Source organism: Mastigoproctus giganteus, chromosome 11 (genome assembly GCF_048544385.1).
Source record: "Mastigoproctus giganteus isolate SK-2022 chromosome 11, ASM4854438v1, whole genome shotgun sequence".
Classification (NCBI taxonomy): Eukaryota; Metazoa; Arthropoda; class Arachnida; order Uropygi; family Thelyphonidae; genus Mastigoproctus; species Mastigoproctus giganteus.
The window spans coordinates 116,395,842-116,421,268 of record NC_143585.1 but is presented as its reverse complement, the minus strand read 5'-3'; the positions used below and the strand labels follow the sequence as shown (position 1 = coordinate 116,421,268).

The 25,427-nt window shown below is 36.9% G+C and overlaps 1 protein-coding gene across 1 annotated transcript in view; it reads right to left on the bottom strand.

Annotated features, from left to right (window-relative positions):
• The window catches only part of LOC150078371 (uncharacterized), a 313,332-nt gene that overhangs the window by 268,373 nt on the left and 19,532 nt on the right, over nucleotides 1-25,427 (bottom strand). Inside the window, exon 2 of the mRNA XM_090384546.1 lies at nucleotides 1,492-1,585. Coding sequence (XP_090240672.1) covers nucleotides 1,492-1,585 — 94 coding nt within the window. The remainder of the gene's footprint in view (nucleotides 1-1,491; nucleotides 1,586-25,427) is intronic.

The following is a 25,427-nucleotide window of genomic DNA, read 5'->3' as shown; positions in this document are numbered from 1 at the left end:
TTACTAGTGATTTTTTCCTGCTACATAAATGTGTAGCAGGAAGATTCTGCTTGCAGTCTACCAATGAAATGCAATACTTATTAGGTGTTTTTAGTGAAAATTTTAAATTTAAAAATGTGATTTTTTACTTATTTTCAGAAAAGTCAATTTTTATTAATTCTGTTCGGTGGGGACACTATAAACATAAAATGACATTAGCCATTAAATTATTAATCACTTCCATTTTCAAGTTCATAAAACTATTACATACACAACATAAGCACATATCAATATGTTTTTCCAACTTCACTTTATTCTGCATAAAAAACAAACACTACTAAACTGCATAAAACTAATGTAAAACTTTGAGAAACTTAGTAAAACTAGGCAAAAATTAAATTAGATTATTATTATTTTTTTAATGGTACCTAAGTTTGTTGCTTATACCCACATAATACATGTTATGTCTGCAGAACTGTATGTTGGCGGCTCCGTAGCCAGGTGGGCAGGAGCAGCAGTGCGTAGCACACGCTTCTTGATTAGACTGGGGTTCAAGCCCGTGACCAACAAATACAGAGGATGCGGGAAGGTCAGGGAATGAACACCATATATCCCCAGAGCAATATGGCCTTAGTTGCTAATGCTCCTAAAAAAACCAAACAGAACTGTATGTTCTCAGGCTGATTGACATGTTGTGTATGCTAAAAAAATCCATAATAACTCACAGGGAAAATCCCTATCTGCAGCTTTGATTGAATTTCTCTGGTCATTGAAGGGAATTAAACTCAAGCTTCTCCAAATGAGTGGCAGGTGGTTAAGTAAGAAAGTTTGACAGAAGAGCTGCTAAACTTTAACTGGCAATTAATGTGCAACAAACATAAATATTTCAAACAATTAAGGTACAACAAGCCTCACAGCAGTAGCACTGGTCTATAAAACCTGATGCCACTGCTGTAAGGTTAACAAATTCTAATTAAAATGTATTTCTTGCAGCTATTTAGCTCAAAGATGACTCTACTCAGCTCTATTTAACTCAAGGATGACTCATAGAATGACATAAAAAGTTCACTCACGCCTTTTTCTCTAAAGAAGTTCATTTATGTGTTTCCTCTGCACTGAACATATTTTCTTCAAACCTTCATATCCTTTGAAGATATAAGCTGAAGTTAAAGTCACTGTTCATAAGTCACAACTGCAATACAGAGTTTGGCTGACAATTGGATTGCCATGCAAAGTAATACATACAACTGAAACTGTCTGACAGAAAAAAATTATGCTTTGGGTTGTTATGGTAAGCATCCAGTGGTCATACATAATTTATAGATGTTGGGGGGAAAAAATATATTACTAGATACCCAATCTAAGTTTTTGCAAGTGACACCAACATCTGAAACAATTTTTTAAGCCTCTGTGCTCGTGTTTAAAAATTTCTGGTTTTTCAGGTAAAAATTTCTTGTATGTATTGCAGCAATAATAACTTTCAGTAATTTTCATATATAAAGAAAATGTTACCAATTTTGATCTCCACTTCTTAAGACAGATGATGCTAAGCACAGTCTCTCTCTCATAGACCAAATGTCAGTTGGTGTCTGTTTCAGCTTATAACCTGTTTCACACATAAAAAAAAGATAATTAACAAAGAATAAATAAATATTTCAAGAAACATCAATCAGTTAGTGTTTGTTTCAGTCTATAATCAGTTTTACACATAAAAAAGGGATAATTAATAAACTGTGAATAAATATGTCAAGAATATTAATTTACTTAACTTAACTTTACTTAACTGCTTCTATTGGAATGAACAGAAGCCTGAAAAACAAGATGCAGGATATTTCAGAGACGGCCGGGAGTCATTGCGGTACAAGTAAACACATGGGTTGTGTTAGGGTAGCTAAGAATAGAAATAGGTGCATGTATACCTGCGTGTACACCAATGCTAGGAGTTTAGTAAATAAATTTGATGAATTTGAGGTAATGCTCAAAACATCAAAGGCAGATATTGTGGGGATTTCAAAGACGTGGTGTCGCACAGATATAAGGAATGCAGAACTGGAATTTGGGGAGTACAATGTCTACAGAAAGGATAGACAGCGTAGGAAGGGAGGAGGGGTTATGCTATTAGTTAAGAAATGCATAAAATCCAAGGAAGTGAAGCCAGTCGACATTGCCGGACAGTGCAGTGTCGAGTCAGTTTGGTGTGACATAAGCATTGGGAGATCAAAATTGAGAGTAGGAGTGTGCTATAGGCCTAATGACTTTGATGAGTATAATAAGAAACTGTACAGGGAAATAGAGTGGGCCAGTAAATCAGAGAGTCTTATAATGGGAAATTTTAATTTCCCAGATATTGACTGGAATTTGGGGGCTGGTCACTCACACACTAGCAAGGCTTTTGTGGATTTATCGGATGATTGTTTTCTACATCAGCATGTTCGGGACGCAACTAGAGGGAGGAATACTCTTGATTTGATTATCAGCAGTGATTCTTCATGCATTAAGAATCTGCAGGTAAATGAACCACTAGGTGGCAGTGATCACAGTGTGCTGAAGTGGGATTTACTCAAAGAGGTAACTACCATTAGGTAGTTACCTCTTTGAGTAAATTAGGGGTAAAGGGAAGGGTTATTGCTTTCGTAAAGGCGACTATGATGGACTGAGACAGTATTTAAATTCTATACAGTGGGACCAACTGATGATGTTACCAACAGCAAATGCAAAATGGGAAGCATTCAAAGAACTTATCTTGGAAGCTACTAGGCTTTACATACCAACTAAGAAATATTGTTCAAGGTTTAGGCCTAAATGGATGTCAGATGAACTGATGAGGCATATGACAGAGAAGAAACATGCATGGGATACATACAAATTAACACATGACACAGAAGCCTATGATAGATACAAGTTGATCTGTAACCAAGTTACAAAGGAGGTTAGGCAGGCGAAGGCAGATTATGAGAAATCTTTGGCAAGGGATGCAAAGGAAAAACAGCAAAGAGTTCTTTACTTATGTAAACTCTAAAAGGAAGGGGACGAATCAGATTGGTCCACTTGATATCGATGGGTCAACTGTTGATGATCCTGCTCAGGTAGCTAACAAACTAAATGAATATTTTGCATCAACATTCACACATGAAGAGTTATTTAGCGAGGGGAAAGCCAGGGGTGCATTCAACTCTAGCAGTAAGCTAGAGAATCTTGTAATAACTGAGAGTAAAGTGGAGGAGAAATTGTTAAAGATAAACACAAGAAAAGCACCCGGGGTGGATGGGATCTATCCAGTTATATTAAAGGAGGCAGCAAAGGAAGTAAGCAAACCCTTAGCCATAATTATGAGAGCTTCCTTGGACTCAGGGGAGGTACCCACAGACTGGAGATGTGCAAATGTCACCCCAATTCACAAAGGAGGATCAAAGGCTGACACAAGTAATTATAGACCTGTGAGTTTAACTTCTGTTCCAGGAAAATTAATGGAGGCACTAGTTAAAGAAGCACTGAAGGATCATTTAGACAAGACTTCAGTTATAGCTCGGACACAGCATGGTTTTGTTAAGGGGAAGTCATGCCTGACCAATCTGATTGGATACTATGATGCAGTCACAAAGGAACTGGATGCAGGGAATAACTTTGATATTATATACTTGGATCTTAGAAAGGCTTTTGATACTGCTGCACATGGAAGACTGCTGCACGGAGCAGTGTGGCATTGGAGGCAAATTGCTGCTGTGGATAAAGGGGTGGCTGAGGGGGAGAAGACAGAGAGTGGTAATCAATGGACACTGCTCATCGTGGACTAATGTTATTAGTGGAGTCCCTCACGGCTCAGTGTTGGGTCCATTATTGTTTTCTGTATTCATAAATGATATTGACGAGGGTATATCAAGCTTAATGTCGAAGTTTGCAGACGATACGAAGGTAGGCAGGGTTGTCAAGGACACTACTGACACTATGCTGCTGCAACAGGATCTGGAAAGGTTGAGCAGATGGGCTGAGAGGTGGCAAATGAAGTTTAACATTGACAAATGTAAAGTACTACACATGGGAAACAGCAACCCCAGAGCAACGTATCAACTCTGTGGTACTACACTGACAGTGGTAGAGAATGAAAGGGACGTGGGGGTGGTTGTGCAGGCAGATATGAAGTTCTCTGAGCAGTGCAGACGGGCTGCAAGAGTAGCTCATGGTGTATTGTCAATGATATATAGGAATTTTTCTAGCAGGGATAAGGAGGTGATTATTCCCTTGTATTAGGCAATGGTCAGGCCACACCTAGAGTACTGTATACAGGTCTGGAGGCCTCATTTCAAGAAGGATGTAGAGCTGCTGGAACGAGTACAGAGAAGGGCAACAAGATTAGTGAATGGAACAAAGGGGTGCCCTTACGAAGAAAGGTTTAAGTTTTGCAAATTACAGTGTCTGGAGACTAGGCACCAGTGAGGTGATCTGATAGAGGTGTATAAGGCCTTGAATGGTTTGAGCATGCTCAATGCTGATGGGATTCTTCCTCTCGCTCAGAATAATCACCTGAGAGGGCATAAATTCAAATTGAGGAAAGACAGATGTAGGATAGACGTGCGGAAATTTGCCTTTAGCCAGCGGGTGGTTGGTTGGTGGAACAGACTTCCATCCCTTGTCGTGGAAGTTGATAGCCTAAATAAGTTTAAGGCTCAGCTGGACAGGTATTTTGAATGAACAGAGGAGTGAAGTGGTTTTTTTTTTTTTGGCTGATGCTGCATAAGCTTGCTTTCTTGCATCAAATGCCTCTACTAATGCTAATGCTTAATATGTCTGAAACAGAAATGACATAATAAAACAAAATTCAAGAAATCACATATTACTAAACTAAATTTTAAAAAGAAATATGCATATTATATCGTAATATAGATGCTTATATAGCTAGTTATAAACAGGACTAAAGCTTAGCTAAATTGAATAAATTCTTAATGTTTTTTTTTATATACTTTTTTTTTATGATGACTTAAAACACAAACTGCTGTTGACACCTATGGTGCTCTAGTACTACAAACAGATGTAGGTCAAGAACCTTATCCTAAAAGGTGATGTTTGCATTGCCTTTTAGGATAAGGATATTAACAAAAGGATCAAGACATTAGCAAAAGAGCATCCTGATGCACTGGCTAAGATGCATTTTATTTGGATGATGCAGAATTTATAAATTTATAATTATAAATTATAACTTTAAATTTTGGGATATACCCCATGTTCCAACTCTTCTTTGTGAGTCTGCTTCAGTGACTTACAAAAACCCACAGAAGCAGATTTACATATTACTAAAAGCATGAACACAAAAAAAATTACCAAAAGAATTACATTACTGACAGAACGAAGAAATATCAAATTAAAAGTGGTAATATTATGAGGGCTGCTCAATAAAGAATAATGATAATTTTTTTTCATTAACATACCTTTATTAATCGTCCATATTTTCATGGTCCTTTTCAAAGTAGCTTGCATTTGATGAAATGCACTTACTCCAACATTTCTACCATTCTTCAAAAACATGGTGGAAGCCATTTTTTGACATGCATTTGAGAATTGCCTCCAGTGACTTTACAACTTATTCTGATGACTGGAAACATTTTCCTCATGGCTCATTTTTTAACTTTCAAAATAAAAAAAATGCAGATACAAGGTCAGGGCTGGATGAGGAACACATTTGACATTAATGCTAGCTAAGTACTCAATGACAGTATGAGCAATGTGAAGTCTTGCATTGACATGATGCAGCTTCCACCCACCTGTATGCAGTTGTGGTTGTTTGTGATGAATGTGATCCCACAAAGTGTGCAGTACAGTTCTGTAATAAGGTCCCATAACAGTCCTATAATTGGCAAAACATGCTGGCAAACCATTCCTTGAATGTCAAAAAAAAAAGAGATGACCCCAACCTTTCATGCAGAAGCCAACTTTTGCTTTTTTTGTTGTGTTAACAATGATGGTAGACTTCAAAAACAAGAGCTTTGTTGCTTACTCTCTAGGTCGAAATGATGAAGCCATGTCATTACAGCTCCTCATGAACTTGCTATTGCTCAGGTGCGAGTAGTCTTGGAACCAGCAATGAGCTACCAATATCTTAACAACTGGTTATCTACAAAAATTTCTGATTTAAAGCAAAAGTTATATCCCTTAAATCAGAAGAAAAAGAAACGGCTCTTTTAACTGCTATAAATTTGCATTCCTTTGCATCTGAAGTTTATTTTCTACATAAGATTAAGATTACTCAGTGTTGAAATCATATTATAATATTTGTTTGCATAAAAATTTTTAACATCCAGTTCGCATCGGTGTAAACAGAAACAAAATCTGAGAACAGCATACTGTTGGTCATGTGTACATCCATTGTTACATAAGCAAAACTGAAACAGGAATAAACTTGACTGACCACCAAGATAACACTATGTGCACGAGCAAAATTTCTGCACATCTATTCTACGTCTGTCCTTCCTCAATTTGAATTTATTCCCCCCCCCCCTAGTTACAGATAATCTGAACAAGTGGAAGCATCAGAATTCAGTATGCTCAACCCATTCAAGGCCTTATACACCTCAATCAGATCACAGTGCAGATGCCTAGTCTCCAGCCACTGCAATTTGCAAACTTAAGTCTCTCTCTTGGTAAGAGGATCCCTTCATTCCCCTCACCAATCTTGTTGCCCTTCTGTGTATACACTCAAGCAAATCTACATCCTTCCTAAAATGAGGCCTCCAGACCTGTACGCAGTACTCAAGGCTTGGCCTGACCATTGCCTTATACAGAGGGACAATCACCTCCTTTTCCCTGCTAGCAAAATTCCTATATATCATTGACAAAACCCCATGACCTGCCCTTGAAGCCTGTCTGCACTGCTCAGAAAACTTCATATCTGACTGCACAATTACTCCCAGGTCTTTTTCATTTTCTACCACCTTAAGTGTAGTACCACACAGTTGGTACGTTTCTCTGGGGTTACTTCTACCCATATGCAGTACTTTGCATTTGTCAATGTTAAAAAAACTTCAGTTGCCACTTCTCAGCCACCTGCCCAAATTTTCTAGATCCTGTTGCAATAGCACACTGCCATTACTGTCATTAACAACCCTGCAAACCTTTGTATCATATGCAAACTATGACACTAAGCCTGATATATCTTCATCAATATCATTGATAAATATACAAAACAACAGTGGACTCAACACCAAACCCTGTGGGACTTCACTAATAACATTAGTCCATGAAGAGTGATGTCAATGCTTTTCACATTGCCTAGACTCATTGCCTGTGAAGAGACTTAATGGAATACTGTTGGGTTCTGTGTCCTTAAAGAAAATTTTCACATTGTCCCTCCTAGCTGCTAACCTTGTTGCTTTTTCACTACAACTCAGGTAGAATAAAGGGATATGATCTCCCATTGTGACTTCCTGGGTAAAGGGAGTTCAGACATTTTAACTATTATTTTTATGAACCCCAGTGTTGGAATTCTTTATAACAGTAAGAATTCCACCTTCAATCATTTTACTAATCCCTTTCAGAGCCTTATAAACCTCAATCAGGTCACCTCTGAGATGCCTGGTTGCCAAGCTCTATAGTCCACATAATTGGAATTTTTACTTATACCTTACTCATTTTTACTCATTACTCATCTTTGGATCCTTTCAAGAAGCTCAATACCTTTTTTTAGATGAGGTCTCCATACTTGAACACAGTATTCCAAACGTGGTCTTACAATTGTCTTATACAGTGGTATTATGACCTCCCATTTCTACAGGATAACATTCGATAAATCATCGATAGGACACCATAGGTTTTCCTGGCTGCCTGTTTACACTGTTCAGAAAACTTCATATCTGCCCGTATTGTAACTCTCAGATCCTCCTCCACTGTTTTTAATGCAACCCACCAAATGTATAATTTATTTCTGGTTACTATTCCCCAAGTGTAAGACCCAGAGCCGTGCCAAGGGTGAGACGAACAAGGCTCTTGCCTCAGATTAAAAGCTGAAAGGGATGCCAAAAGAAATATTAAATAATTGCCAATGTTGCCATACTTAACAGTAGGGCACAATTTTTCATTCTTGCCCCAGGAACTAAAATGGCTCAGCACAGCCCTGGTAAGACCTTGCATTTCCAGCCCTGGTAATGCTGCATTTAACAGCATTAAAACATAGCTGCCACTTTGACTACCTTTGAAGTCTATTCAAGTCATCTTCTAGCTGCTTGGCACTGATCATAAACAATTCTCCCAATCTTTACATCATCTGCAAATTTTAAAATCACAGCTGGGTCATTCCATGTCAAGTGGCCTAGGGGTTCCTGCTTGATCATCTTCAATTTTGTTGAAACTTGGTGTGGATGTTTAAACAGGTTGCAAATGAAGCTGTGCAAAATTTCAGTTCAAAATATAGTATGCTTGAGGCACCAGCACCTTTTTTGTGGCGGTCACTTGTGTTATGCAGAATAAATCACAAAAAATTTTCAAAGTTTTAAGTGTTACTGTTGCACAACGGTGAGAGGTAGTGCTCTGAAACTTGGTATACCTAGTTAACTTTTGGCAGAAAATGCAAAACCTCTTGTGTCCAAGCTCAAAAACCTTCACTTTTTTCACAATCAAAAACCTTCACTTTTTTCACAATGTGGTCTAAAACTGGCACCAAAATTTGTCATGACAAATTTAAGCAAGACTTTTAAATGTCATAACTTTGAAATAAAAAACTTTGGTACCTTCTTCTTTGTACATTCCACTTACCAGCTGCATGAATTCAGCCTAACTAAATATCAGCTCTTATACTTGTTTTCTGGCTGAGATATTTTCCTTCAAAGATTGACTCAAAATTTGAAAGTTGAATTTGACCTATCTTAAGGGACAAATATCTTAATGTGGGACACCTTCAATTCTCTCGTTTTTGCCACCACTGTGTCAGCTACAAGGATCATGGTTTATCTGTTTTGTGTCTTTGCACTTAAGGCCTTAAAATTAAGCCTAAACATCGAGTAGTTTTGTGTACTGTATTGTTATTTTGTAAGATATTTTTTGTTGCAGAACACTTTCTTAATCCTACCTAATGTTTAGAATAATCTAGAAATAGAGTACTGTATATTCTAGAATTCTGGAATATTCTAGAATACACAAGAATTATAGAATATTCTTGAATTCCAAAAAAAAAAAAAAAAAAAATGCTCAGCATTCCAGAACTCTGAAATATTCTAGAATTATACAAAAGAAGTATAAATAGCTGATATTTGAACCATACTGTTATTAATGTGTTTTATCTTCATGATGAACGGTTTGTTTATTTTGATCCTTTATTTTTTATTGTTTGACTAATAAAAAGTTTTCATTTCTTGCAGAAACATCCACTTATTAGTCAGCATGAAAGCCATGGACTCAGAAGACTTTGCTGGAGATATGCTGGACTCCAGCACTATTACTCATATGGATAATTCTAAATGTCATGTGCCATCCTATATATGCAAAACTGGGTTAAAATTATTTAAAGAATTTTAATTTGAAGAACAAACAGCTGATAGGTCGATGTTATGGATTGGGTGAAGAAGACACAATGTCTACATCATGAAGCTTTGCTTTTGACAAAATTTGAATTTTTGCAGTGTTCACATTGCAATCCTTTCCAGAAGAAAAATCATATGGCGAAAAAAAGTTCAGAACCAATTGATTTGTCAATGGCAGACTACCTGAAAGACCTAACAAAGATAGACATAAAACTAGGCCAGAAGCTGTGCCCATCATGTGCCCGAAAAGAATCTAACAGCCAAAAAGCAGCAACATCAACTTCATCTGGATCATACCATGATGACAAAATGCATGTGACTGAAAGCTTGAACACAAGTTTGATGGCGATTGGCATTTCTACTCTGAAATTTCAGCAAATGGCTAAGAGAGACTCACAAGGCTATACACCAAAAGGAAGGCAAGGCAAGTACAAGATGTAATTGCCAGTAAAATTACATCTATTGATGGCTTGGATTCAAATGACATCATGGAGCCAAGTGCAAGTCATCAGCATGGAAATTGCTTAAATTACAATGAACTGCTGAAAGAATTAAAAGAAAAGTTGATGGTATCAATTCATTCAGATATACTTCAAATATTAACAATAGCTCCAGTAAGTTGGTCCATAAAGAAAACAATGGAAGAGTTTAGTCTCAAAAAGAATGGTCAAGAAAGTTAGAAAACAAAGCAGAAGAAAGAATCATGGGCATACCTGGAAAAAAAGCAAATAAAAAAGCTTTCTGGGCAATTAAGCAAAAGGTGTTGAAATTTTTTGAAAATGAACTTAGTCGAATATGCCCTAGACAGAGAGATTATATTTCCATTAGAAATGCAGATGGAATAAAAATGTAAATGCAAAAGTGACTACTCAGCAACTTGAAGGAAATGTTTATAACTTATCGAGATAGAAATGGATCCGACATTGGATTTTCTAAATTTTGTTAACTTCAACCCAAGTGGTGTGTCACAGTTGATGCACCAGGAACACATTCCTGGTGCACCAACAATGTATGCACAATCCATCAAAATGTCAAGTTAATGCTAGCAGCAAGTCCTGTTGAATGTGATTACAAGGTTCTCATTGGTAAAACAGTCTGTGATTTGGAGTCAAAAGATTGCATGCTTCATCATTGTGAAAAATGTCCAGGAATAGAAGAATTAAAAAATTTTCTAGAGAATATTTTTGAAAACAATGAACAGAAGATATTATTGAATTCAAGCAATGGATACACACTGATAGAGATACACTGGACACAAAGCGATTAACAACAGAAAATTTTATTGAAGAGTTCAGTACAAAGATATTTAACCGTTCCTGTCATCACTACCTCAAAGCTACCATTTGAAGTCAATAAAAGAAAGCCTAATGACAGGAGAATTGATCATCTTGATGGATTTTGCAGAAAATTATTCATTTGTTGTGCAAGATGCTGTTCAAGGGTTTCACTGGAGAATAGCCAGGCTACGTTTCATCCATTTGTCATTTATTATGAGGACGTTGAACTTCAGAATATAAGTTTCTGCATAATCAGTGACTGCCTTCAACATGTCACAATAGCAGTGCATGTTTTTCTAACCAACTTAATTGAATATTTGAAGAGTTTCATGACAGAGATCAGGCACATTTACTACTTCGGTGATGGTTCTGCAGCTCAATACAAGAATTTTATTAACTTGTGTCATCATCAGGATTTTGATATCAGCACTGAATGGAATTTCTTTGGCACTAGCCATAGTTAGTCACCATGTGATGGAATTGGTAGAACAATAAAACGATTGGCAGCACGTGCAAGTCTCCAACACCCAAATGAAAACCAAATCCTGACACCAAGAAACAGGTTTGAATTTTGTGACAAGCACGTGAATGGAATAAAATTCTGTTTTGTTTCTAAAGAGGAAATTGAGCAAGTAAGGCCATTTCAAGAGAAAAAGATTCATAAATGGTCATACTATTGCTGGAACAAGACATGCAAGACAGATTCGTGTTTGCAAAGTATCAAATGACACACCATCATCATTTGTAGCTCAGGTAGACCAGACTAATGAAACCAACATTCAATATGTGCCAATTGTTAATTTACAACCTGGCCAATACATTGTCTGTATTTATGACAATAATTGGTGGATTGGAAATATTTGTGAAATTTCATTTGAAGAACATGATGTATTGGTAAATTTCATGCATCCTCATGGAGCAGCTCACTCATTTCACTGACCTGCTAGACAAGATGTCTGCTGGATTCCTGAACAACAAATTATTACCAATCTTCCAGCTCCAAAAACAACAACAATGGGACGACAATATAGCTTGTCTGAAGTAGTAATATCAACCATCAATGCAAAATTGAAGTCCTTACGAAGCAGTGATTCAATATCTTCACACTCACTTGCTTATTTCAAATTGTATTGTGTTTTAAATAAATTTTGTTGCAGTTATAACTTCTTTCAAGCTTAGAAACCAATAGAACATCATCTTTATGCTTGGAATCGTGAATAAAGACTATTTTTCAGGCTTGAGAACATGCACTAAAGAAACCCATGAAATTTCTTTTCTTGCCATTTGCACCCCCATTGTAAAAAATGCAGATCTTTTTGTGCATTGGCAATATATCCTTTCTCCTTAAACCAAAGGGCAGAGTAATTGCAGAAAATTTCACTCTTGTAAATGCAATAGTTCTTATTGAGATATGAAACTTCACCATCAAATAATTATGCACATATTATGTGGAAAATATAAAAGGTTTAAGGCCATTTTTTAGGCCTTAAGTAGTAAGACAAAACTGAAAAACCATGATTCTTGTTGCTTAAAACCTGCTCTTTCCAATGGCGGCAAAAACGAGAGAATTGAAGGTGTCCCACATTAAGATATTTGCCCCTAAAGATAGATCAAATTTTGAGTCAATCTTTGAAGGAAAATATCTCAGCCAGCAAACAAGTATAAGAACTCGTATTAAGTTAGGCTGAATTCACAGATGTTAAATGGAATGCCCAAAGAAGAAGGTACCAAAGATTTTTATTTCAAAGTTGTGACTTTCAAAAGTCTTGCTTAAATTTGTTGTGACAAATATTTGGTGCCAGTTTTAGAACAGTGAAAGTTTTTGAGCATGGACACCAAACGTTTTGCATTCTCTGCCAAACATTCACTAGGTATACCAAGTTTCAGACCACTACCTCTCAATGTTGTGCAACAGTAATACTTAAAACTTTGAAAATTTTTTGCAATTTGCTCCGTGTAACACAAATGACCTCCACAAAAAAGGTGCTAGTGCCTCAAGCATGCTATATTTTGAACTAAATTTTTGCACAGCTTCTTTGGAAACCTGTTTAAACATCTACACCAAGTTTCAACAAAATTGAAGATGGTCGAGCAGGGACCATCTTCAAAATTAGGCCATTTGACATGGAATCACCCATCTTCTATCCCTTCGTCAATGACATTTATGAAAATGAATAACAAATGTGGTCAAAGAACCGATCCTTGAGGGACCCCACGCCTGACATTACACCAATCTGAAGAATATCCATTAATCACAACCCTCAGCTTCCTGCCCTGAAGCTACCCAGCAACGTATCTTAGAATCTCACCAGAAATCCCAACCTGTTCAAGCTTATACAGTAACCTCTCATGAGGAACAGAATCAGATGCTTTGCCAAAATCCAAATAAACTATGTAAAAATTATTCTCTAAATCCAGCTCGTGAGTAACTGTGTCAAAATAGCCTACTATATTGGTTAAACATGATTTTCCCTTAACAAAGCCATGTTGTGTGTCCTTCAGAATGCCATATCTATCTAAGGGCCCTTGAATTTACTCTTAATCACTGCCTCTAAGATGTTTCCTACCACTGAACCACTTTTAAGTATTAGCCATACATTAGCACTTCTCAAATCAAAAGGAATCCCCCCCCTCCCGAGTCCAAAGATACCAGGCCTGGGCAAACTGTGGCCCATCTTGTGCCATCATTTCACTAGTAACTTTATCAAGATAATGAGTACGATCATGTATCATATAATACTTTCATACTATAATAAATACAATATAATCAGCAATGACAGTTGTATACTATCAACAGTGGTAGATTATCAACAATACTATAATGGAACTTCCAAGAAATACTGTTTTGATAAAATTACTGAGTAATCATGTGCATGTGGAACAATAGGGGCATGAATCCATACTTTCTACCTCCAGTTCGAGTCAGATGGTCATGCAGTATGGAGCTCGTCGCTCATAGTAACAGTGTTCTCGTGTGGATTTATAAAGTTTATATAAAAATCAGTGTTGAAGTTGACAGCTATTAGGTGAGTTGATTGCCACCTAGTCGGATTAGTTGGCAATTGCTAACACATGCATTTTTTTTCTGGGTTGAATTGATGTTTTAAGTTATTTTATGATATTTTGATTTGGATTTATCTTTTGAACTTGTGAAAAGCTTATCTTATTAGCTTATAATTTGAGCATATTTTGTGACTTTTGGTTTTAATTTTGTTATCCCTATAAAATGAATAAAAAACGAAAAATCAAGGATGAGTGTCGTACATTAATGAGGAATAGAGAACTAAATATTTTTTCATAAGCATTAAAAATAGAGCTGTGTGTCTCATTTGCAATGAAAGTGTTTTGGTTTTTAAAGAATATAACATTAAGAGACACTACATGACTAAACACCCTATGCATGGAGAAAACTTAACTGATGATGTAAGAAAAGCAATGTGTGATCAACTCATTACGAAATTATCTCTAGAGCAAAGTGTTTTTATTCAACAAAATGATGAACAGGAAGCTGCGACAAAGTAAGTTATATCATTGCCAGCAAAATCACAAAAGCATGTAAACCATATTCAGATGGCAAGTTCATTAAGGAATGCATGTTAGAAGCTAGTACAGTGTTATGTCCAACTATGAAGTCTAAATTCCAAAACATAAGTTTGTCTCAGCGTACTATAACTCGACGTGTCGAAAATATCTCTGATAACTTTGTAGAGCGACTATCGGCAGAACTGAAATCCATGGGGTGGATTCCCTGGCTCTCGATGAAAGTACCAACATAAAAGGCGCTGCACAGTTGCTAATTTTCATTTGTGCTTGTAACAGTGATTTTGGAATTGTCGAGAAGTTGTTATCCATGGATTCAATGCAAATCTGCACAACTGGATCAAATATTTTTGAAAAAGTAGAAAATTGTCTAAAGAGGTTTAACTTACTCTGGAATAAAATTTTTAGTATAACAACGGACAGTGTGCCGTATTTGACTGGTAAAAATAACGAATTAATCAAACTGATTCAAGACAAAATTAATGAGACTGATACAAAACACAAAATAACAGCAATTCATTGTATTATTCATCAGCAAGTCTTATGCATAACTGTACTCAATGTGGAGCATATAGCCACACCTATTATAAATATTGTAAATTTAATTCGATTAAATTACGGACAGTTCATAAACTTTCTAGAAAACCTTCGGTGTGAGCATACCAATGTACCTTATCATAGCCATGCAAGGTGGTTAAGTTTAAGAAAGTACTTTGTGGAGTATATGGGAGCTGAAAGATGAAATTATATTATTTTTAGAAATGAAAAATAACTGCAATTTCACCAAGCTTAAAGATGACGGTTGGATCTGCTATTTTGCTTTCGTGGTGGATACACAACCTCAATATATTGAACAAAGAGCAACAAGGGGAAAAAAAATTTGCAAACAATATAATAATCAGTTTGAATTCTTTCCTTCTTAAACTGTGCTTGTTTTCTCACCAAGTGATTTCTAAAATCTTGGTCCATTTTCCTACAATGGCATCTCTCTAAGAAATATTTCAGAAATGAAATTTGTTGGTTATACATCAATCGAAAATTTAATTGAAGAATTCGAGACCAGATTCATAAACTTTTGAAAAATTGAATCATATTTATCGATTGTGCGGGATCCATTCTCTTCAAGCATTGATAATGCACCAGCTGAAGTTCAGCTTGAGCTCGCTGATTTAAAATGTGACTCCGGCATATGGGAACTTCATAACCAGAATGATAATAGAGAATTTTATAACATTCTTGACCCAAAAAAGTTTTGTAACCTGAAAAATTATGTCAATTCTCAGTTCCACCTATAAGTGTCAACAAACAGTCTCTGTAATTATTATTAGCCATATGGTGCAAGGAAACCTGAGGCTTATGCTGCACCAGCCAAAAAAAAATTTCTGAATTACCCTGAGAGAGAGAGAGAGAGAGAGAGAGAGAGAGAGAGAGAGAGAGAGAGAGAGAGAGAGAGAGAGAAAGAGAAGTAGAAGGGAATCACCAAGAAAGAGAAGAATGATAATATCCAGCTCAGGACCCTGGGTGTGCCAAGCCTATACTCACCAGATGTGAGCCCCTAGGGTTACAAACATCAATAAAAAAAAAAATAAAAAAAAAAAAAACGCCAAGCATCCCTGACAGACACCAACCTTCAATGTGTTCTGAGAGTTGCTACTTCAAAATTAATACCCGATTGGAATAAGATGATTAATGATTATAAACAGCTTCATAAATCCCATTAAAATAAAGTTGTTAATTTATATATGTTTCTTGTATTTATTGAATGCACTGATTGATTGTATTGCTTCTAAAAATTGTGATAAATCTTGTTGCGGCCACTACAAGGTCAACTACAAGGTGACTTTCTCATCACTGAATTCATTTGTCTGGGGATTTCGAGACTGCTGGGAGTCAATGCAAAACAATTAAATACACAGGCTGCGTTAGGATAGCTAGGAATAAGAACAGGTACATGTATATGCGTGTACACCAATGCTAAGAGTTTATAAATAAATTTGATGAATTTGAGGTGCTGGTCACATAGATATAAGGAATGCAGAATTGGAATTTGGGGAGTACAATGTGTACAAGAAAGATAGACGGGTTAGGAGCAGTTATGCTGTTAGTTAAGAAACAAAGATAGATCCTACATCCACAACAACTGCGGCATGCAAGCACTCCCAAATGTTTCAAAGCAGCCCGCTTAAAAAAAATTTGCCCAGGGCTGGTATATACGATCAACTCTGGCAGCCTTACTTGCCTTATTGCTCAAAAGTTTTTCTAATAAACAATCATCTATAATCATGATACCACTAATTTCATGTGGCTCGGGCTCACTCACACAGCTTCTTCTCAGCGTGAAGGGTCTTTCATCAGTAAAGACCAGTCAAAGTACCTATTAAATTCACCGCAATATCAGCTGAGTTATCTAAGACTTTCCCACCCCCAGTGCACAAGGGTCCAATCTGATTAGCTTACTTCTTCATTGTATTCACATAAATGGAATTTTCTTGTCCCCATTCTTTGCTTTCTTAGCCAATGTTTTCTCATACCCAGCCTTAGCCTCCCTAACCTTATTTGTAGTACTATTACAGATCAACTTATTGTAGGCTTCAGCACCTTTCATTGCTCTCTAATTATCCCATGCTCTCTTTTTCTGCTCTATTTGAACAGACAGCTGTGCAGTCATCCAATTCAGCATCCTCCTCCTCCTGCAATGTTTTCTTAATGGTATGTATGCATTCATGGCATCTGTGATTTTTGCTTTAAAAGTATTCCATAATTCAGATGTATTTGCCATCCCGCAGCAATCTGCCCAATTCACAGATGCCATATAGCCCCTTAAACTGTCAAAGTTGCTTCTGAAGTTATAATCCGTGCCTTTACCTTTAACTGCTGCTACATCTAGTGCGTGCTCGATGTAAGGACTGTGAAGAAGTTCTCAAAAGACGCAAACTGAGCGTTCTTTTGAGCCTTTATGAGAGCTTGAAGAACAGGGTAGATGCCATCAAAGCACTAAAATTGGGGGACACATCAACTTCTCAGCTGCCCACATCAACGCCAGAGCTTGAACTTCATCATCAGGCAGCACAGTGGCAATCCCCGAGGTATAATGCACTGGTCCCACAGGAACTAGTTGTTGTTGACTATTGTCAGGGAAACGGGAAATATATTGTTCAAAAAGGATAGGCCGAACAGGACCAGGGTATGTCTACCAGGGACAAAGTTGATGACACTGTAGAGCATATATCTTTTAAAGGCACAAAAGGTGATTTGTACACATTGGCAGTAATGACATTAAGAGTAGGAGAAAGGTGAAATTACTTAACAGGTACAGGTCAATGTTGAAAAAAAGCCGTGAGTTAGGGCTGAATTTGAAAGTGTCCGCAATTCTGTCTAGTGCAATTCTGTTTATGATGACAGCCTTGTCAATCAATTCGGCCCTGGACAGATTGTACAAGGCTCATGGAGTACAATTTTTCTCAGGCTGGTCTTTGCTTGTTAACAGGAGAAACTACTTCTACAGGGATGTGATACACTTAAATAGAAAGGGTGCAAGAATATTTGCCGATGCTATCGAGGTCGGAAAACTGCTAGCTTCGGGGGATACACAGACTGATAAGTTAACAGTAGCCGCTAGCAGAGGTAAAACTGATTTTGTACTGCTTCTATTGGAATGAGCAGCAGACAGGAAAACAAGCTGCTGGGGATTTCGAAGACTGCTGGGAGTCAAGGCAGAACAATTAAATACATAGGTTGCATTAGGATAGCTAGGAATAAGAACAGGTACATGTATACTTGCGTGTACACCAATACTAAGAGTTTAGTAAATAAATTTGATGAATTTGAGGAATGAAGATATAAGGAATGAAGAATTGGAATTTGGGGAGTGCAATGTGTACAATAAGGATAGACAGGTTAGGAGCAGTTATGCTGTTAGTTAAGAAACAAATCTAGGGAAGTGCATCCACAGTTGACATGGGTGGACACTGCAATGGTGAGTCAGTTTAGTGTGACATAAACACTGGGAAAGCAAAATTTAGAATAGGAGTGTGTTATAGGCCTAATGACTCTGATAAGTATAATGAACAACTGTACTGAGAAATAGAGTGGGCCAGTAAATCAGACTGTCTTATAATGGGGGGATTTTAACTTCCCAGATATTCACTGAGACTTTTGGGTTGGTCATTCACACACTAGCAAGGCTTTTTTTGGATTTACTGGATGATTGTTTTCTACAGCAGCATGTTCAAGAGGCAATCAGTGGGAGTAATACTCTTGATCTGATTATCAGATCAGCAGTGATTCTTCATGCATTAAGAAACTGCAGATAAAGGAACCAGTAGGTGGCAGTGATCACAACGTATTGATGTGGAATTTACTCAAAGATGTATCTACCATCATGGATAAAGGGAAAGGTTTTTGCTTTCATAAAAGTGACTGTAGTGGTCTCAGACAGTTTTTAAATTCTATACAATAGGACCAACTGACAATACTACCAACAGCAAATTCTAAATGGGAAGCATTCAAGGAAGCAATCTTGGAAGCTACAAGGCTTTTTGTCCCAACTAAGAAATACTCTTCAAGGTTTAGGCCTAAATGGATGTCAGATGAACCAATGAAACTCGTGACAGAAAAGAAAATGCACGGGATGCATATAAATCATCAAATGACACAGAAGCCCATGATAGATACAAGCCAGTCTGTAATCAAGTCACAAAAGAGGTTAGGCAGGCGAAGGCAGATTACAAGAAATCTTTGGCGGAGGATGCAAAGAAAAACAGCAAAGAGTTCTTTACTTAAGTAAACTTTAAAAGGAAGGAGATGAATCATATTGGTCCACTTGATATCGTTGGTTCGAATGTTGAGGACCCTGCTCAGGTAGCTGAAAAAATGAATAAGTATTTTGCATCTATATTCACACGAGGAGTTATTCAGGGAGGGAAATGCCAGATGAATCATATTGGTCCACTTGATATCGTTGGTTCGAATGTTGAGGACCCTGCTCCGGTAGCTGAAAAAATTAATAAGTATTTTGCATCTATATTCACACATGAGGAGTTATTCAGGGAGGGGAATGCCAGACATTTATCAAACTCTGGCAGGGAGCTAAATTATTTTGTAATAACTGAGAGCAACGGGAAGGAGAAAGTGTTGAAGTTAAACATAAGAAAGGCACCTGGGGTGGATGGGATCTATCCAGTTATATTAAAGGAGGCAGCAAAGGAAGTAAGCAAACCCTTAGCAATAATTATGATAAATTCGTTGGACTCAGGGGAGGTCCCCGAGGACTAGAGATGTGCAAATGTAACTCCAATTCACAAAGTTAACTTCTGTTCCAGGAAAATTAATGGAGGCACTGGTTAGAGAAACACTACAGGATCATCTGGACAATTCAGTTTTAGTTCAGACACAGAATGGGTTTGTTAAGGCGAAGTCTTGTCTGACCAATTTGACTGGATACTACAATGAGGTCACAAAGGAACTGGATGCAAAAAATAATTTTGATATCATATAATTGGATTTCAGGAAAGCTTTTGATACTATCGCACATGGAAAACTACTGTACAAGTTGGAGCAGTACGGCATTAAAGGAGAGCTGCTGCTATGGATAAAGGGATGGTTGAGTGGGAGAACACAGAGATTGGTAATCAATAGACACGGCTCTTCGTTGACTAATGTTATTAGTGGTATCTCCCCCCCCCTGGGTTTGTGTTGAGCCCATTGTTCTTGTCTGTATTTATCAATGATATTGATGAAGATATATCAGGCTAATGTCAAGTTTGAAGATGATATGAAGGTTGGCAGGGATTTTAATGCTACTGCAACCAGATCTAGAAAAGTTGAGCAGTGGGCTAAGAAACTGTTAAACAATGTTAAACTTCAGTGGTAACCAAAGTTTAACATTGACAAATGTAAAATACTACATATGTGTAGCCGTAACCCCAGAGTAACGTATCAACTGTGTGGTACTACACTCAGAGTGGTAGAGAATGAAAAACACCTGGGGCAGTGGTGGGAATCAAAAATTAAAAATTTTAAAAACCAGTTCTCTATCACCTTACTTCCCCTTTTCAAAGTTATAAAGAAAAACCAAAAACAGACCAAAAGCAGCATAGCTTGCATGGTGTTTGTTGTGAAACAGCCTTTAGGGACCGGTTCGGCAAACTCAGGAAATTCTAGGAACAGGTTCACATGAACCAGTGCAAACCAGCTGAATCCCAAAAAAAAAAAAAAAGTCGTAAACCCGAGTTCTCACTTTAAGAGTTCCCAGGTTTACGACTTTTTTTTTTTTTTTTTTTTTCTCAAGTACCAATAAAATCGAAAATATGAACATTAATTGCAAAAAATGAAGGTTAAACATTCATAAATACCTGATTTCAAACCACGCTCGCAGCTATACAATACAGTGTACCCTGCTTTACGATATTAATCTGTTGCCATCGTATCGTGAAAATATCGTAATGTGAACCCAGTAACACAATGTTTTTTGATAATTCGTTCCACGACCTCGGAAGTCCAAATTTTCACTATATAACTCCCTAAAACGTCGTTTTTATAGTGTAAATTGTATGTTACCAATTCAAATCATTAAACGCACTACACCTCTATTGTTATCATATGTTCTGTTATAATAACCAATTTTGAATGGCTTTGTGATATTTTTCTAAAGCACGTTTCTGGAGGTCACTACCATAAAACAATAAAAACAATTTGCAGTTCATTGGGCTTTTCTGTTACTGCAAGCAATTATAATCGAGTAGTAAACTCAATGTTATTGCATTTTTGAAAATACCAATAGCTGGAATTGTGTAGGTTTTTAGGTTATTATGGTGAAATGTGTTTGCTCTTTACTGAAATCTTCAATTGCATAAAAAAACAAATAAATTTTCAGAATCTTCTCTTCATTCCTTTTTTTAAGCTTCGTAAACTTGTTACTCCGTGCAAATTGTATTAGTTGCAATTTGTGCATTCCATTAAAAAATGCTTATGCATGCTATTGAAATTTATAAAGAAAAGAGAAGATTATCTTGGAAATAAATGCCTCTTGAAACAATTCTGAAGATGACGACTCCTTGTGAAACAAACCAATGAGTGGCAAGCCAATGAGTGATCAACGAGTGTGCATTTAGTCAATGATGATGATGAATAATAAACATTCTTTAACATCTGTAAGTCAAATAATTTCTCTATTATTATAATTTGCTTGATTTTACAGGCTATGTTTTCATTTCTTTGGATAAATCAATCATTGTTTAAACATAAACTAATTAGGTAACTAATTTCATTGTTGATAAAATAAACCCTATTTTTAACATTATGTCTATGGGAAATAAATTCCTACTTTACAAGTTTTCATTTTACGAGCGCATGTTAGGAACGAATTAACTACCTGTACAGGAATTTTTCTAGCAGGGATAAGAAGGTGATTATCCCCTTGTATAAGGCAATGGTCAGGCCACACCTTGAATACTGTATACAGGTCTGGAGGCCTCATTTCAGGAAGGATGGAGAGCTGCTCGAATGATTACAGAGAAGGGCAACGATATTGGTGAATGGAACAAAGGGTTGCTCTTACAAAGAAAGACTGAAGTTCTGCGAACTGCAGTGTCTACAGACTAGGCGCCTGCGGCGTATTGTGATTGAGGTGTACAAGGCCTTGAATGGTTTGAGCAAGCTCAATGCTGACGAGATTCTTCCTCTTGCCCAGATTAGTCGCCTGAGGAGACAAATTCAAATTGAGGAAAGACAGTTGTAGAATATATGTGTGGAAATTTGCCTTTAGCCACTGGCTAAATGCAAAATTTCCTTTAGAGGCTTGTTGTAGAAGTTGACAGCTTAAATAAATTCAAGGCATATATACCTAGACCAGGGGTCACCAAACTACGGCCCACGGGCCAGATCCAGCCCGCATAGTCTGTTCATCCGGCCCGGCCCGCCCCGCACTGTGCTGTGCTACAAATGATCAAAATTTTTAAAATATATTGTAATTATTTATATGGAAATATAATAAATAGTGAATCACAGTTAGAGATCATTGATTTACAAGCAAATGACCTATTGAAACAGAAACACAGAGAAGGAAACCTTGTAGAATTTTATCGCTGCTTATCTGATAATGAGTTTTCAAAATGAAAGAAATTTGCCTCTGGTATGGCATCAGTGTTCGGTACAACTTATGTCTGTGAGCAAGCATTTTCAAAACTGAAATATGTAAAGTCCACATATCGAACAAGGCTGAGTAATGAAATTTAAAGGCAATTCTCTTGGTTGGGTATAGCAATTCAAAAGCAAACATTGATATTTTAAAAGCTAAACGCCAGTTCCATAAATCACATTAATCTTTTCTGCTTATCTTATTCCTAATGTGGCCTTCCTTGATAAGTTTTTGATAAATAAATATATTTGTTATCTTTATTTTTCTATATATTCTTTATTTTTGCATATTTTGTGTATTGGTAAATAATTATATTCGTTGTCTTCATTTTTGTTGTATTTACTGAATTGTGCATATTGAACAAAATGATTATACGGCCCGCGCTCGTCAATCTCTCGGTTATCTGGCACATCGTGAAAAAAGTTTGGTGACCCCTGATCTAGACAAACATTTTGAGTTAATGGATGGGTGAAATGGGAATGAGAAGGTTTTTTTTTTTTTTTTTTTGGCTGATGCTATATAAGCTTGCTTTCTTGCATCATATGCCTCTACTAATGCTAATCTTTCTTCATTATCCAACTGACAACTGCATGATCACTTTCTGACAACAGTTCCTGTACTTCAAGCCTTGTGATGTCATCTGATTCATTAGTAACAATGAGGCCAAGAATATTCTCACCCCTAGTACTTTCTCTAAAATGCTGGTACAAATAATAATCATCTAGTTTATTTAAAAAAAGAATTTCCCCATGGTGAGTTTCCCTCCTGTATTGCCCATTCTAACTGCATGTAAAGATTCTCATCATATTCTTCACAATCTTCTGGTTTCTATACTATTCCCACTCTTATTGTTCCTTTGCTTCCAACTAACTCACACTACACACAGATTCTATGCTGGTAGACATAAGTTCAGACTCAGCAAAAGCTCTTTTCGAACTCAGGCTGCTTTTGATAAGAAGCTTGTTTTGTTTGTTTTTTGGTTTTTAGGAGCATTAGCAACTAAGGCCATATTGCTCCGGAGATATGCGGTGGTCATTCCCTGACCTCTCCGCATCCTCCGTATTTGGTGGTCACGGGCTCGAACCGAGGTCTAATCAAGAAGCGTGTGCTATGCACTGCCGCTCCTGCCCACCTGGGTACGCAGGATTGATAAGAAGCACATCTTTCCTTAATACATTATACATACTGTAAAGTGTAAAGTGTGTTTGGTGTCAAGCGGCACCAGGGGTTCCCCCCCCTATCTCCACATTGCTTGCATTGTGATGGGTGTGCCAGTTTACTGGAAATGTCAGAGATTCAAAAGTGTATGGATATTGTACGTGTAGTGTCGTGTACCGTTGTTCATCTGGTTGTTTAGCCACTGGACCCCTACTGAGGCCCAATGTTGCCCCACTTTCGGCCCGTGGAGGCAGACCAGGAAACACTAGTAGACTAAGATTTACTCTGGCGGGTCCTGCCACCTAATTTCCTGAGATTTCAGTGGCTAGGACTGAAAAAAAAAAAAAAAAAAAAAAATATATATATATATATATATATATATATGTTCTAGATATGATAGAAAAATAAAAAATTTATCGGATTGGCAATGAGGTAGCAAGTTAAGTGAGATTAGGTACAATCTGCGGAAAACCTGTGCATCAAAAACGCCCAAGCAACATGCAAAGTCCCAACATCGGCACAGTAGTAAAAACCTAGAAGTAAAGTGAGAGTAAAACAAAATGAGATAGAATGCAAAGTAAAATGGTAAAGCAAAGGCGAAAAAGGTAGTAGTGGTAGTGACAAAAATAGAAATGCGATAGAGCAAAAAATGTAAAATAAAATATAAAAATAACATAATAAAGCAAAATTATAAAATGTGTTAATTATGGGTTAGTAGATATATTGAAAGGGACTTTATCTAGGGCTAACCCTCTCAATATATCAGCCCATAATTAACGTAGATATCTGTTTCTGTTGTCAACCGCCTGTAAAACTAGTTTCAAATATATATGAAAGATGGTATGATGGTAATAAAGTGATACCATAGAGAATCAAGAAATTTAGCCGTATTATAAAAATAAGATAGTAAGATAATAATACAGTAGTATCATAGTGAATCAAGAAATTTAGCAGTATTATGAAATGAACGCCGAAAGTTGATAATAAGCCGAAAAGTGGTAAGTAAAGTCGTTTAGAAATGATATGATATCATGGCCTAATGCTGGTAATAGGCAGATTTTGATTTGTAGTTTACGGGCAAGATGACTATTAGCCCAACAGATAGCATAGTAGCATACCTCATGAACTATTAGAGCAATTCGAGGGGGATTGAGGTACTATTGCTATTCTATATCCTATTTCCGTTCTCCTTCCTTTAGCACATGCTGCCTATTCAACATAGAAAATATAAAAATGTTACTACAGTGGATGGAACTCTTGCTCTATTATTTGCTTTATGCTACTATTACCATCATACCATCTTCCATATATATTCAAAACTAGTTTTACGGGTGGTTTTTTAAATTTAAATTTTTTTATTTTTCTATCATATCTAGAACATATCAACACAGACCGATATAATGCATAATCTGTCACTTAGATGGCATTAATCGGTGCTGATCTCTATATTAAAATTTAGAAATAATATTTACAAATAAATTCTTCGCCTGATAGATACTAATACATATATACACATATGTATATATATATATATATATATATATATATACCCTTTATGCGCTCGTGTGGCAGGGAAGCGCTAAGGAGAAGCGCTTCCCTGCCACACGAAAGTAGTGGGCGAAGGTGATTTTAGATAGTTTAATTTAGATTGTGTGGGGCATTCACTTGCATGCAATTAGAGTGGGAGGGTAGATTGAAGACTGGGGGAAAAGGCAGAGACATGGAGCCGATAGAGAAGACAGCTCCAGTTTACAGTGGGGCATGCCCCACCAGAGAGTAAGAATGGGGTTGGCACGTGGGGGGGTGAGATGGAGGAACCGTCACACTCCCCCA